A 16,281-nucleotide genomic window follows, 5' to 3' on the forward strand; every position below is an offset into this window, starting at 1 on the left:
GACCACAGAAGGGACAGAGTTGGGGTGCTGGCTACTGACTCATGAGTGTGAGAGTTATCTGTGAGTCTTCAGATATACCTAAGGGTGTCTCCAGGTTCTCAGAGACTTTTAAAAGAAACAGACTGTTTTAGGATCTTGAACTTTCCATCCCTTTTTTTTTTTTTTTTTTTTCTGAAACTCTTTCCCTGGACTCTTCTTTTGTATGCAAGAACAACAAGTCAAAAGGAAACGTTTAATTCTAAACGTGGATGGAAGTGTAAATATAACGTGCTGCAAAAAGAAATTAGTTTAGTTAGAAAGTTAAAAGAAATCAAGGACCATTTGTATACAGAAATTGCTCATAACCTCTTCTTTCCATTTAACTGCCTATCTGGGATTATAATAAGGAAATGAAGTCATTCTGGAATGGGGGACTGTATTGTTGATGTACAGTAAAATACAGGAGATACAGCTAGATAAAAGCAAATGGGTTCCTCTGTGTTCAGTGGCCTCGAGCTTGTATTATTTTTATAAAGCAGTACTAACAAATTTCACCTAGATGAGAGTGGGTAAGTGGCAGCTTACCCAAGCATGCTGTCATCAATAAACATTTTGGATGAATATAAGTGCAGGGATATTAAAATAGTTCTGGGCAATTTAAACTTCATGTGTCTAATAAAATTACTCATTAGCCAGGTATCACATGTAATCAATCAATTATTTTAATAAAAGGTAGGTTAGTTTTGTCCCATATGAAAATTTTGGTTAGCAGGATAATAGCATAGGCATTTTACGGCGCGCCAAATCTGACTTAAGATAGTCTAATAATGGATCTTCATCCAGAAAGCTGACAGACTTCATGGAAAAAGTGATTGAATTACCTCATTCTGGTTCTCTTTTCTTACTCTTAACAGCTCAGGTCCTGAAATGGAAGCGAGAAACTGGGCAAATAAATGGGGAAAATGTAGAAAGATGGAGCAACTCACTTTCTTCAGTGCTCACAGAAATATACGTGAAAAGGCAGGCCCGCCTTGAGCTGGAATTTAAAAGCCTTTTTTTCTTTGAGATGGAGTCTCACTCTGTCGCCCAGGCTGGAGTACAATTGGCATGATCTTGGCTCACTGCAACCTCCGCCTCCCAGGTTCAAGCCATTCTCCCATCTCAGCCTCCTGAGTAGCTGGGATTACAGGCACTCGCCATCATGCCCAGCTAATTTTTGTATTTTTGTAGAGACAGGGTTTCACCATGTTGGCTGGGCTGGTCTTGAACTCCTGACCCCAGGTGATCCGCCCACCTTGGCCTCCCAAAGTGCTGGGATTACAGGTGTGAGCCACCGCGCCTGGCCTAAAAGCCCTTTCAAAAGAGAGTGATAACCACCAAAGTTCAGAACAAAACAAAACATCCCTAAGATGGGCCCAAGGCAAGATGAGAGGCCTGCAGCACCCCTGTGGAAGCTCTCCCAGCATCACCATATGCTGCCATCACAGGGCAGGGTCTTCAGCTGCCCCTGTGCCCACTCTCGAATGCACACCCCTTCTGGGAACCCCAAGGTGCATCACAGATAGCATGCCTCAGTAGATACTTGACAACTCAAATCCAATGATGGGTGGTTGGGGACAAGCAGGATTAATATTTTTGTTCAGTGCATGGCAGGAAGAAGCCAACAGCATTTTCTAAAGCTGCAATTCAGAAAGAGAAATCTCAGCGAAGCACTGTAGCCTTCTCAGAGGTAAGTGATTCACAATAGGCCTTCTCTTTTTGCGAGAAGCCTCTGAATTTACTTGCCTCAAAAACAAATACTTCGGGTTTGGAGTATGTGACATAATACGGGCCTCACGATCAAAGGGAAAATGTGCCAATAAACTGAAAAATGTCTTGTTTTTGAGCAGAGGGGTGAGGGTAGTTTAGATATTAAATAGATATTACAAATTGAGCATATATGTGCTTTGGGCAAATATTCCAGCTGACAGCCAATATATGCTATTTTCCCTCCTCCCCTAAATAAAACAAGACAAAAATCCATTTTAGAAAGCACCTCTGGAATTCAGCAGGGGCCTTTCTGGCTCAGCCCAGAGCTGAGATGCTGTTGGCGCCCAGGAAAAGCTGAGTTCTGGGCCCGTGGTGCCAGGTGCTGGGTGGCCGAGTGCTCCTGCTGCAGAGTGAGGACCCTCAGCCTTCCCTGCTTCCCCGCCGGCACCTCCGCTGCAGAGCCCGGGTTTATGCTCTGACCCAGTTGGCAGGCTCCTTGGAAAGGAAGTGACTTTTACTCTTTCCATGTGGTGAAGCTGGGAGTAGTGTCATTTGATTTATCCTCGTTAAAATGTAAATGGTGCTAATTTTATAGTGCCAGGGGAAACCAAAAACAAGTCCTATTTGAGGGAATAGATAATTTGCTTTGCGGTGACAGGGAATGATTACTCAGAACGCACTTGAAAAGAGCGAGAAAATGGACAAAGAGGCACAGACACTTCGTAGTCTATAAACATTCTCTTTCAGATGGAAGAAAGACACTATTGCTAAAGTCTTCTGCAAATATACAGTCTCAACAGAATTTTTTTAATGACACTAAGTTGAGATAGCTGAATTAAAATAAACTAATTTATAATCATGTTACTAGTTTTCAATCACTATAAATGGAAAAGGCCAGCTGATGTGGCCAAGACTATTCTCTACTTATCTAAAACTGACTTACCTTTGCAAAACAAAGATTTTGAACAAATTCAGCAAGGAACTAGATTGTGTCACAATTGGGCCTATTGGCTGAAAGGGCAAATAACAGAACTAATATTTTCTTTCTTTTCTTTTTCTTTTTCTTTTTTGAGACGGAGTCTGGCTCCGTCGCCCAGGCTGGAGTGCAGTGGCACAATCTCAGCTCACTGCAAGCTCCGCCTCCTGGGTTCACGCCATTCTCCTGCCTCAGCCTCCCAAGTAGCTGGGACTACAGGCGCCCGCCACCATGCCCGGCTAATTTTTTGTATTTTTAGTAGAGATGGGGTTTCACCATTCACAGGATGGTCTTGATCTCCTGACCTTGTGATCCACCTGCCTCGGCCTCCCAAAGTGCTGGGATTACAGGCGTGAGCCACTACGCCTGGCCTCTTTTCTTTTTCTTTCTTTCTTTTTTTTTTTTTTTTTTGAGACTGAGTCTCGCTCTGTCGCCCAGGCTGGAGTGCAGTGGCATGATCTCAGCTCACTGCAACCTCCGCCTCCCGGGTTCTAGCGATTCTCCTGCCTCAGCCTCCCGAGTAGCTGGGACTACAGGCGCCCGCCACCACACCCGGCTAATTTTTGTATTTTTAGTAGAGACGGAGTTTCTCAATGTTGGCCAGAATGGTCTCGACCACTTGACCTTGTGATCCACCCACCTCGGCCTCCCAAAGTGTTGGGATTACAGGTGTGAGCCACTGCGCCTGGCCAGAACTAATATGTTCTTATGGTACATATATTAGATTAAGAAAATATTTTTTTCTGGCTGTAATCTTTCCATTTCCGAGGATTCTGATTCTGTTATTTGCAGAACACGGTTTTACCAAATAAAATGGAAGTAATGGTAAATCAAATAATTTAAGAAATGAGAATTATTTAATTCTTTAACAGTTAAAAAACTTAGTGAACAGGAAAAAAAAAAAAAGAAAATCCATGTAATAATATTCTTTCCCCCTCTATCTAGATTTGCATGAGGTATCATCGGTTGTCAAGATAATGCCAAAATGAGGACTTTTTCAAAAGACATCCGTAACTGTCAGGCAAGAAAAATTCTCATTGAGTGTGGGAGGAACGGAGGGCTAAAAATGAAATCTGATGTTTTTTCCGGGAGGGTTTGGATTGAAGTCTCACTTCTCTATCTCAGAGCCCCAAAATAATTGTGTTTTGCCCAAAGTAAAGCTGAGCTCAGAGTCTCAATTTTCAGAGAAGTTGGCACCTATTTGTAGGAGAAATTGGGTCGACCCAAAACAAATTCAGTCATATTTTATTTGGAGCAGCCCCTCCTTTTGCTCATGGATAAAATTAAAGTTTACATGACCTTGGAACTTAGTCACTTCTTTTATATTGTAACAAGGTATCTTGAAAATGATATATGTTAAAACGTAAAAGCAAAATTGAATATGAATGATTTCCTATTTAACCTACATGATAATGCCATCTTCATGACTGGTTTTCTCATAGACCTGTGAACTAACCCTCTAGAAGAATTTTATTGAAAGTATTCCTACTCTTGAGTTGTTTGGAAAAATGAAGAATACTTCATTCTTGTAATTTTAAATGACTTACCTATACATAGCTTCTCTCTAAGCATGGGAAGTGAAGCCAGGCCATATTTGTGACCACTTAGCACTGAGTTTATGACATAAAGAGAGATGAGTTTTGAGTTATACTTTCTCAGTTTGATGGAATGGGTGTGTACTTAGAAACTCTGCCTTATAAGACAACATCCCAGTTTCTCTCAGGGCTCCTTTGTGTCTGTATTTTTTCTTTTCTTTTTGTTTCTTCTTATTTAGAAACAGGGTCTTGCTCTGTTGCCCAGGCTGGAGTATAGTGGCATGACCATAGCTCACTGCAGCCTCAAACACCTGGGCTCGAGTGATCTTCCCACCTTGGCCTCCTAAGTAGCTAAGACTAGAGGTATGTGCTGCCATGCCCAGCTGATTTTTCTATTGTTATGGTTGTCTATATTTTCATACCAAGATGAAGCACAAGTTAAACTAAAAAAATTTTTTTTCAATTCTGGCAGGTGGCAGGAGACCCATTTCTTCCGAATGCCTGTCATTCTCATACCCTGTAGCAGGGCTCATGGGAAAGACAATTCCAGGGACAGATGAGCCAGACTTGGGGTCCCCGCTTCACTGTTAAACTTACGCTCTCCATGCGACATCTTCAATCAAGCAGGCGGTAGGAACGAGAAATAATCCCAACCAGAAGTGTGCGGAGCTCAGGACCATAGTTGCCTGCAAGAAATAAAAGTGACACTTGCTCGAATACTTTCTCTTTCAAAAACAGAGGAACATAATGTAATCAAGGATAATAGTTCACAATAGAAAAACAACAAATTGCATTAAATGCAATGAGAGGTAACCCATGCACTGGCAGGACCATCAGGGGGACGGAAGGAGCTTGCTCCTCTCCGCAGCCTTCTCTCCTCTCACTTTCATTCTTCTAGTTCGACGTGTGTCCTTGCCTCTCTTTTATAAAGTGCTTCAAGCCCCTTCCGAACAAGATGTTGTCCTAAATCCTTCCTAAAGAGAGCTGTTGGAGTCACCAACACTGCTTCACTGAGGAGTAAACGTTGCCTCACTAGGCTCCTCCATTCACTCATCATCAGCTCCTTTTCTCTCAATGTCCATTCATTCATGGAGCCAGGACCCATATCACTGCTACTTGGTACAAGGCATGGTGGTTCTCCCCACCCAGGAAAGGAAGATGAATAGGTTATAGTCCTTGCCTTCAGGGGATTAAATACCCTCTGGTGCAATCTACATTACCCAGTGGAATATGGTATATATCACGAAAATATCCAATGGGGTCTCTGGGAAGACTTCTTAAAGATGACAGAGTATGAGATATGCCTGGAAACATGAACAGGATTTCTGTAGCTAGAGATGGGTAGAAGGACAGAGATTCCAAGTGGAAGGATGAAGGACAGGGGAGAGCAGCAAGGAGTGCAACTTTCAAGACTTCCTTGTTCCTGGCATGCTGGTCAGGGATAGCTTGGGAGGGAACAGGTAGAGAGAGTTTTGGGGATCAGAGCTGCAGGGCCAAGTTAGATGTTAGGTGAGTTGAAAAGAGAACTTAGGGCAAAAGCAGAGGGAGGAAGGAGTTTACTCTGAACAGAGATGGAGGCCTGAGTAGGGCAGATGCCTTCAATTTTGGTTTTGAATGAGCAAAAGCCTGGAGCCTGGAGCTGGCTAGGAATTGGGAGGCTGGCTTACAAGGGTGGGCCACCTGAGAAAGGGACTCGAGTTAGTGTGACAAACCCTTCGTGTTCACCGGATTTCTTTTCTGGAGGCCTCAAACATTTGGTCCTACTGGAATAGAAGTTTCGCTACAGCTCACTGCAAAGGAGAGTGAGACTTACAGAGGGAGGGAGAGCAGAGGGCCTGAGGCACAATTAACCACCTCTTGGACCCCCACAGGGACGGGGAGGGTCTAAGAATCCCGGAGGCCTGGAGTAGCTCCCTTTATACAGTAAAATGAGGGCAGGATTCACCTGACTCAAGCCTGGCATCCAAGAGTCAACCCACTCTTTGGTCTCCATCCTCTGCTCCAGCTGGACGGCCACATGCACTGCAGCCCTGCCGCTCCCTCTGCCCTGCAGGGCTTCCCTGCCCAGTGTCTATACTCACAGCATCCCCACCAGCTTACCCTGATCCCAAGCACCCAGCTTCCCCATGTGGCCAAGGCCATGCCTAACCACAGCCCTCCTGCCTCTGGGCCCCTTCACATAGCCCTGTTGGTGGTGCTTGGCATTTTATGACAATTAAACCAAAAAGCAGTGAGGTTTACAGGAAAAGAGTCGAAATCCAACCCTGGAATGGGAGGACTTGCTTTCCTTTTCAAACAACCAAGAGTACCAGCTTTTGACAGAAAAGTTTACAACCTTAAAAATGTGTGAGTACATTTTGCCCCATCAATTACATCTCTCAGAATTCTTCCTAAGGAAGGAAGAAAACATGCAAAGAAGCAAGTACAATGATATTCACAAGAGTGCTATTCTATCAAAGAAACCAGAAGTCGATGTCCCAGGAGAAGATCTACTAAATGTACCATGGCACTCACATACAATGGATTTCCATGCAAGCAAATAAAGTAATGTAGAATTATATTTGTTGACAGAGATGTCGTATTCTACTGCCACTGAGAAACATGGGTTCTGTGATAACATCTCACAGAGGACCTATCATGGCGGTTGTGGGAAAGGAAGCACCACTGGCCCAAGCTTCAAAAGTAAACTTGAAGGTGTCACCCCTAGATGAGGTACGCCCACACGTACACATCTTTATTACATCTTTATTGCACATTTGTCAATACATATCAATAGATACCATCATTTTTGTAGTCCCGTTTTGGTATTTCCTTACCTTTACAAAAACATTCCAGGACTTCAAAAACAGTGGGTGTCCCAGGCCCCGATGGACTTGAGAGTGCCTCCTTCTAGTGTGGGCATGCTTACACACTCAGGAACAATGCACGGAACGGTATATGGAAACCAGGATCCGGGTGGCACAACTGGTGATTTGTATTGTCATATCTCTTTGTGTATCTCCATTTCCTGTTTCTTCTACAGAACACATGTATTTTGGCAAAACTCAACTCTCTCTCCCCAACCAAGAAAACCACAAGAAAGGGATTGGATCAGCCTGCTCCTTCCAGCTTCTGTTGTCCTGCCTCCAGGGTAAACAGGGTCTCCAGAGGGAACCTTGGGTTTTGCTCATGCTACAGATGCCCGAGGTGGTGCTTGGCCCCTGGAAGATGGACTTGTTCAAGCTGTACTTGTGGGGATACATTGCAGGATCATTCACTATGTGTATTTATTTAAGAAAACAGTGACTTTACAATAATGTATCATTTAAAATAGATTGTAACTCAAATGTACCCTGTAAATACGTAAAATATTATGTATCAATAAGAAATAGATTATGAAACTCAGAACTTTAGTTGCTGAGGGAAAAAAGGAAAATGAACTTTGAATTCTCTTGTTGAAAATATGAAGCCTGTCCTAAACTAATAAAGGTTATATGAAGACTTGAAAGTATTGTTCTGTTGCTGGTCTTCAAAACTAGGAGCTGTGAATGTGACAAGTATAACTAATTTTAAAGGTGTATCTCAGAAAGGTTCCTACCATCCTAATTTTCACAGATGGACTGAGACCCAGAGTCCCGAAATCCTTCTAAGGTGATCTACTGACCACTTACATGCCATATGCCTAGGAACTCACTGCAGTAAATTACAGGAAAGTGAGTGTCAGGTGGGTAGAATTATTGATTCATTAGGACACAAGCTGGTGAGAGCCAGACACAGGACTGGAGGCTTGTCTGACTGTAAAGCCAATGAGCTGTGCAGCACTGCCCGGGGTCAGACTAGGAGCATTAACAAGGGACACCCATGCACCTGCGGATCAGGATTCGTGAATGCATTAGCTTCAGCCATGCCACTAATCGTATGCACCCCAGTGCCCCAGGACCAGCTGTCCATGAATGTGGTGACAAACTAGAAAAGGTTACTTTTATTTTTATTTTTTTATTATACTTTAAGTTCTGGGATACATGTGCAGAACACATTCAGGTTTGTTACATAGGTATACACGTGCCATGGTCGTTTGCTGCACCCATCAACCCATCACCTACATTAGGTATTTCTCCTACTGCTATCCCTCCCCTAGCCCCCCACCCCACAACAGGTCCTGGTGTGTGATGTTCCCCTCCCTGTGTCCATGTGTTCTCATTGTTCAACTCTCACTAAGGAGTGAGAACATGTGGTGTTTGGTTTTCTGTTCCTGTGTTGGTTTGCTAACTAACCATCATTCCTGAGAATGATGGTTTCCAGCTTCAACCATGTCCCTGCAAAGGACATGAACTCATCCTTTTTTATGGCTGCATAGTACTCCATGGTTTATATGTGCCATATTTTCTTTATCCAGTCTATCATTGATGGGCATTTGGGTTGGTTCCAAGTCTTTTCTATTGTGAATGGTGCTGCAATAAACATACATGTACATGTGTCTTTATAGTAGAATGATTTATAATCCTTTGGGTATATACCCAGGAATGGGATTGCTGGGTCATATGGTATTTCTGGTTCTAGATCCTTGAGGAATCACCACACTGTCTTTCACAATGGCTGAACTCATTTACACTCCCACCAACAGTGTAAAAGCGTTCCTATTTCTCCACATCCTCTCCAGCATCTTTTGTTTCCTGACTTTTTAATAATCACGATTCTAACTGGCATCAAATGGTATCTCATTGTGGTTTTGACTTGCATTTCTCTAATGACCAGCGATGATGAGAAACTTTGTTTCATATGTTTATTGGCCGCATAAATGTCTTCTTTTGAGAAATGTTTGTTCATATCCTTCAGCCACTTTTTGATGGGGTTGTTTTTTCCTTGTAAATTTGTTTAAGTTCCTTGTAGATACTGGATATTGGTCCTTTGTCAGATGGATAGATTGCAAAAATTTTCTCCCATTCTGTAGGTCGCCTGGTCACTCTGATGATAGTTTCTTTTGCTGATGCTCTTTAGTTTAATTAGATCCATTTGTCAATTTTGGCTTTTGTTGCCATTGCTTTTGGTGTTTTAGTCATAAAGTCTTTACCCATGTCTATGTCTTGAATGACATTGCCTAGGTTGTCTTCTAGGCTTTTTATGATTTTAGGTCTTACGTTTAAGTCTGTAATCCATCTTAAGTTAATTTTTTGTATAAGGTGTGAGGAAGGGGTCCACTTTCAGTTTTCTGCATATGGTTAGCCAGTTTTCCCAACACCATTTATTAAATAGGGAATCCTTTTCACGTTACTTGCTTTTGTCAGGTTTGTCAAAGATCAGACAGTTGTAGATGTGTGGCATTATTTCTGAGGCCTCTGTTCTGTTCCATCGGTCTATACATCTGTTTTGGTACCAGTACCATGCTGTTTTGGTTACTCTAGCCTTGTAGTATAGTTTGAATTCAGGTAGCGTGATGCCTCCAGCTTTGTTCTTTTTGCTTAGGATTGTCTTGGCTATATCGGCTCTTTTTTGATTCCATATGAAATTTAAAGTAGTTTTTTCTAATTCTGTGAAGAAAGTCAATGGTAGCTTGATGGAGATAGCATTGAATCTATAAATTACTTTGGGCAGCATGGCCATTTTCATATTGATTCTTCCTATCCATGAGCATGGAATGTTTTTCCATTTGTTTGTGTCCTCTCTTTTTTCCTTGAGCAGTGGTTTGTAGTTCTCCTTGAAGAGGTCCTTCACGTCCCTTGTAAGTTGGATTCCTAGGTATTTTATTCTCTTTGTAGCAACTGTGAATGGAAGTCCACTTATGATTTGGCTCTCTGTTTGTCTGTTATTGGTGTTTAGGAATGCTTGTGATTTTTGAACATTGATTTTGTATCCTGAGACTTTGCTGAAGTTGCTTATCAGCTTAAGGAGATTTTGGGCTGAGACAATGGGGTTTTCTAGATATAAAATCATGTCATATGCAAACAGGGACAATTTGACTTCTTCTCTGCCTATGCGAATACCCTTTATTTCTTTCTCTTGCCTGATTGCCCTGGCCAGAACTTCCAATACTATGTCGCATAGGAGTGGTGACAGAGGGCATCCTTGTCTTGTGCCAGTTTTCAAAGGGAATGCTTCCAGCTCTTGTCCATTCAGTATGATATTGGCTGTGGGACTGTCATAAATAGCTCTTATTGAGATACGTTCCATCAATACCTAGTTTATTGAGAGTTTTTAGCAAGAAGGGGTGTTGAATTTTATTGAAGGCCTTTTCTGCATCTAGTGAGATAATCATGTGGTTTTTGTCATTGGTCCTAGTTATGTGATGGATTATGTTCATCGATTTGCATATGTTAAACCAGCCTTGCATCCAGGGATGAAGCTGACTTGATGGTAATAGATAAGTTTTTTGATATGCTGCTGGATTCGGTTTGCCAGTATTTTACTGAGGATTTTCACACTGATGTTCATCAGGGATGTTGGCCTGAAATTTTTTGTTTTGTTGTGTCTCTGCCAGGTTTTGGTATCAGGATGATGCTGGCCTCATGAAATGATTTAGGGAGGCGTCCCTCTTTTTCTATTGTTTGGAATAGTTCCAGAAGGAATGGTATCAGCTCCTCTGTGTACCTCTGGTAGAATTCGGCTGTGAATCCATCTGGTCCTGGGCTTTTTTTGGGTGGTAGGCTATTAATTATTGCCTCAATTTCAGAACTTGTTATTGGCCTATTCAGGGATTTGACTTCTTCCTGGTTTAGTCTTGGGAGGGTGTATGTGTCCAGGAATTTATCCATTTCTTCTAGATTTTCTAGTTTATTTCCATAGAGGTGTTTACAGTATTCTCTGACGGTAGTTTGCATTTCTGTGGGATCAGTGGTGATATCCCCTTGATCATTTTTCATTGTGTCTATTTGATTCTTCTCTCTTTTCTTCTTTAATAGTCTGGCTAGCAGTCTATTTTGTTAATCTTTTCAAAATACCAGCTCCTGGATTAATTGATTTTTTTGAAGGGTTTTTCATGTCTCTATTTCCTTCAATTCTGCTCTGATCTTAGTTATTTCTTGTCTTCTCCTAGTATTTGAATTTGTTTGCTCTTGCTTCTCTAGATCTTTTAATGTGAGCTTTTATTGTGATGTTTGGGGTCGATTTTGGATCTTTCCTGCTTTACGTTGTTCTCCAAACTGGTTATTCTAGTTAGCAATTCCTCTAACCTTTTTTCAAGGTTCTTGGCTTCCTTGCATTGGGTTAGAACATGCTCCTTTAGCTCGGAAGAGTTTGTTATTACCCACCTTCTGAAACCTACTTCTGTCCATTCGTCAAACTCATTCTCTATCCAATTTTGTTCCCTTGCTGGTGAGGAGTTGTGATCCTTTGGAGGAGCAGAGGCATTCTGGTTTTTGGAATTTTCAGCCTTTTTGTGCTGGTTTTTCCTCATCTTTGTGGATTTATCTACCTTTGGTCTTTGATGTTGGTGACCTTTGGATGGGGTTTTTGAGTGGACATCCTTTTTGTTGATGTTGATGAAATTCCTTTCTGTTCGTTAGTTGTCCTTCTAACAGTCAGGTCCCTCTGCTGCAGGTCTGCTGGAGTTTGCTGGAGGTGTTTGCCTGGGTATCAACAGCAGAGGCTACAAAACAGCAAGAATTGCTGCCTGTTCCTTCCTCTGGAAGCTTTATCCCAGAGGGGCACCCGCCAGATGCCAGTCAGAGCTCTCTTGTATGAGGTGTCTGTCGACCCCTGTTGAGAGGTGGTGTCTCCCAGTCAGGAGGCATAGGGGTCAGGAATCCACTTGAGGAGGCAGTCTGTCCCTTAGCAGAGCTCTAGTGCTCTGCTGGGAGGTCCGCTGCTCTGTTCGGAGCCAGCAGGCAGGAATGTTTAAGTCTGCTGAAGCTGTGCTCACAGCTGCCCCTTCCCCCAGGTGCTCTGTCCCAGGGAGATGGGAGTTTTATCTATAAGCCCCTATCTATAAGCTGCCTTTCTTTCAGAGATGCCCTGTCCAGAGAGGAGGAATCTAGAGAGGCAGTCTGGCTACAGTCAGTGGCTTTGCCGAGCTGTGGTGGGCTCCACCCAGTTCAAACTCCCCGGTGGCTTTGTTTACACTGTGAGGGGAAAACCACCTACACAAGCCTTAGTAATGGTAGATGCCCCTCCCCTCACCAAGATTGAGTGTCCCAGGTCAACTTCAGACAGCTGTGCTGGCCACGAGAATTTCAAGCCGGTGGATCTTAGCTTGTTGGGCTCTGTGGGGGTGAGCTAGACTACTTGGCTCCCTGGCTTCAGCCCCCTTTCCAGGGAAGTGAACGGTTCTGTCTTTCTGGCGTTCCAGGTGCCACTGGGGTCTGAAAAAAAAAACTCCTGCAGCTAGCTCGGTGTCTGCTGAAACAGCCACACAGTTTTGTGCTTGAAACCCAGGGCCCTGGTGATGTAGGCACCCGAGGGAATCTCCTGGTCTGCGGTTTGCGAAGACCATGGGAAAAGCATAGTATCTGGGATGGAATGCATGGTTCCTTACAGCACAGTCCCTCACGGCTTCCCTTGGCTAGGGGAGGGAGTTCCTCAATCCCTTGCACTTCCCAGGTGAGGCAACGCCCCACTCTGCTTCTGCTCGCCCTCCGTGGGCTGCACCCACGATCTAACCAGTCCCAATGAGATGAACCATTTCTCAGCTGGAAATGCAGAAATCACTTGCTGTCTGCCTTGATCTCCCTGGGAGCTACAGACTGGAGCTGTTCCTACTTGGCCATCTTGCCTATTTCCCTTGTGTTTTTTTTTTTTTAAAGGCTGGAGTAACCAGGGCTACATAAGGTCAGTCTGTGTTCCCCAGTGTGGTGTGGATTTGAAAAGATGTAATAAAGGTGGAGCAGCAACAGTTCACCTGTGAGGAGAAGGAAGCTCAAATTTCTTCGTGCATCACTCTGTGCCAGGACTTCCCATAAAGCATCTTATTTAATCCTCCCGTCCCCATTTTACAGAAGAAAATTTAAGTCTGCACCTTCCCCACAGCACCTGCAGCCAGAGAGTTGAGTCCTCAAGATGCTGGTCGGCCCCTGCATGCTGCTCCCTCCCTAAGAGGAGGATAAGATGCGCTCTCTGCACCTGCACCTCCCTGGACAGACAGAACTTCTACCTGCACAATACTCATGGCAGAAGCTTCCTTTCTATTTCACACCAGAAACACCAGTGCCAACTTCAAATTGTAAGTAAAAGAAAATGAGGAGCACTTGTAAAGTTACAAGACAAAAAGAAACACAGGAGGGGACAATTTTTCCAATCCATCCCCACCCAGCATCAACAGCACAACAACAAAATAAAACAAAACCTGTCAGGACAATCGGATTTGGAAGAATCCTTGCAGTTGCCATTGCCACCTTCGCTTCTCAGCCCTCCTTGCCCCTCAATGTTGCCTCCTAAAATTTTGTTCCATTCAAACGTCAAGGGAGCCTCTTTGTACTGTTTTTGAGGTTTGCCTTTCTGAAACCTTGGTTTTCATGAGTGTGCGTGTCAAAAGTTAAATCTCCTTCTCTTTTTACTATGAACCTTTTTAGGAAGGATGGCAATGTACATTCCAAACCTATTTGCTCAGGGTGGCTGTGCGGCGCTGACACAATAAAGAGCTGTGCTCCCCTCTAAAGGCTTGGCTGAGATGCAGGTGTGCTGAGCTCACCCATCATCTGCTGGGAAGGCAAATATCAGTGCAGGATGAATGAAATTGGCCCTAACTCTGCAATGCAACAGAAAAGAAAACTGGCTAGCCGTGGTGGCTCATGCGTGTAATTCCAGCGCTTTGGGATGCTGAGGTGAAGGATGGCTTCAGGTCAGGAGTTTGAGATCAGTCAGGACAACATCGTGAGACCCTGTTTCTACAAAAAATAAAAATAGCTGGGTGTGGTAGTGCACTTGTAGTCCCAGAAATGTGGGAGGCTAAGGTGGGGGGATCGCTTGGGCTCAAGAGTTCAAGGCTGAAGTGAGCTATGATTGTGCCACTGCACTCCAGTTTAGGTGACAGAGTGAGACCCTATCTGGGAGCAAAAAAAAAAAGAAGAAAGAGAAAATACCATGGCCAGATGAAGTGCTTAGCGAGCCCACGCTAATTTGCCACAGGAGGGAGGAAGCAAATTCCAGGCTGAAATCTAGTTCTTCATTTCCCGAAATCATTCATGCCCACTCTCTCCCTGTATGAAATGCCTAGAGCTTGGTGTCAATTTTAAGCTTAATTTTACAGCAAACAGGAAGGTATCTCAGTTCAATATATTGGGACATCCTCTGAAGATGATTCTACTAGCATTCATTTCAGAAGCCCTGTGTGAATGCAAAGGAATTCTTAGATGAACAATGAAGCGATCCCACAGCACCTGCATCCCTACTATAACTTAAAAACCACCCAAACACCTGATCCCGATGTTTAAATAACAAGCCACTGGTATGTCTAGGACACCTGCACAAAGGAGATGTAAACCCACAGCTTCTAGCACAAAAATCTGCCAACTTAACATCCCTGTCACCTGCAACTGATGGCGGGTGAGATTGAGCAACCACCTAAAAATATCATTCCTACAAACTTAGTGTCATTAAAAACAAAAATAACAAACACACTTACTTTGACAGTGGGCTGTATCAGTGTTTTTTGTCACCAAGGCACAAGGGAGTTTTATCAATGAACCTTGCTATTTTGAAACCACAAAAATTAGTGGTGGTTCATTAACATAATAACATGGTAAGGGGTTCTCAAACGCACCCCCAGTATGCTCTTAACAAGAATATACACCCCCCAGGAGGATGAGGCAATGCTTCCTGGGGGTTATAATTTAAATATGCTAAAATGCACAGATCGTCAGCAATTAAAACAACTGTCTACACCTGTCTAACTACCACCCAAAACAAAATATAGACCATTTCCATTATCCCAGAAAGTCCTCCTGTGCCTTTTTCAGTCAATCTCCACCCTCAGTAGGCAGTTCCTGCCCTGCCTGCTGTCACTATAGCTAAGTTTTGCCTGTTCTCAAACTTTGTATGAATGAAATGAGAGTACAGTTCTGTTGAATCTAGCTTCTTTCACTCAACATGATGTCTTTGAGATAGATCCATGCTGTTGCACGTATCTGTAATTCATTCTTTTTAGTTTTGGAATCGTATTCCATTGCACGAATAGAGCACAATTTGTTTATCCGGTCTCTTGTTGATGGATGTTTGGGTTATTTCCAGTTTGGGCCTATTATTAAGAATAAGGCTGCTATTTACAAGCTTCTACAAGTCTTTTTGTGTGTGTGGACATATGTTTCTAATTCTTTTGGGTCAACACCTGGGAGTGGGGTTGCTCTATCATACGGGAAGAGTGTGATTAGCTTTATCAGACACAGCCAAAGAGCTCTCCAAAGTGGCTATCTGAATAAAGCAAGTGCACGTGCATTCTGGTTGCTCCACATCCTCAGTAGCACTTGGTATGGTGTCTGTTTCCACTCCAGTGGCTGTTTCCCCCCTCACTCCAGGGGGAAATGGAGTGTGCATGAGGTGGGACAACTCTGGCAAACCTTCCCACAACCCTGTGAGCTATTCAGGACCGAAGCAACTGCTCTCCACTGACTCGCAGGATGGCCCAAGGTTACAAGCTCTAGAGAGGAGGCTGGTCTGGAGGCAGCGAGTTACCTCCACTGTTTATTCACAGTCAGGTACAGATCCAACTCCCCCTTCTTCTCTTTCCCCACTTCTCACCACTGCCCTTGCCCTTGACTAGTTAAACAAAATAAAAAATAAATAAATAAAGCTCCAGAAAGGAAACCCTGAAGCAAACAAGAACTCTAGACTCCCTCTCCATTCAGCACATACAGAATGGGGTGTGTTTAGTTTGAATTGGTGGTAACATTTAAACTCTTGTTCATTGTTAAATAAACAGGCAGGCTGTGAGGAGAAGACATTTCCCAATTTTCCCAAACAGGGTGTGAGGAGGGGGAGTGCTGTTACTGTTCTTTGCCTACTTATTTGAGAGAAAGGTGAGGCCCTCCACTCCCTCAAATTATCAGCTGATTTTTCTTTTTCAGGTAGTGATCATTTTAATTTCCTATTTTGCTCCTTAGGACCCAATTTTAGAGACCAAAATGTTGGTCTAACCAA

The 16,281-nt window shown here is 43.4% G+C and overlaps 1 protein-coding gene across 2 annotated transcripts in view; it reads right to left on the reverse strand.

Moving 5' to 3' along the window:
- The window catches only part of ATP8A2 (ATPase phospholipid transporting 8A2), a 693,068-nt gene that overhangs the window by 64,011 nt on the left and 612,776 nt on the right, over positions 1-16,281 (reverse strand). For both annotated transcript variants that reach the window (XM_030813212.1, XM_030813213.1), the window contains exon 34: positions 4,837-4,925. In XM_030813212.1, the coding sequence (XP_030669072.1) occupies positions 4,837-4,925 (89 nt within the window). The remainder of the gene's footprint in view (positions 1-4,836; positions 4,926-16,281) is intronic.

The sequence above is a fragment of the Nomascus leucogenys genome, chromosome 5, assembly GCF_006542625.1.
Source record: "Nomascus leucogenys isolate Asia chromosome 5, Asia_NLE_v1, whole genome shotgun sequence".
Taxonomy (NCBI): domain Eukaryota; kingdom Metazoa; phylum Chordata; class Mammalia; order Primates; family Hylobatidae; genus Nomascus; species Nomascus leucogenys.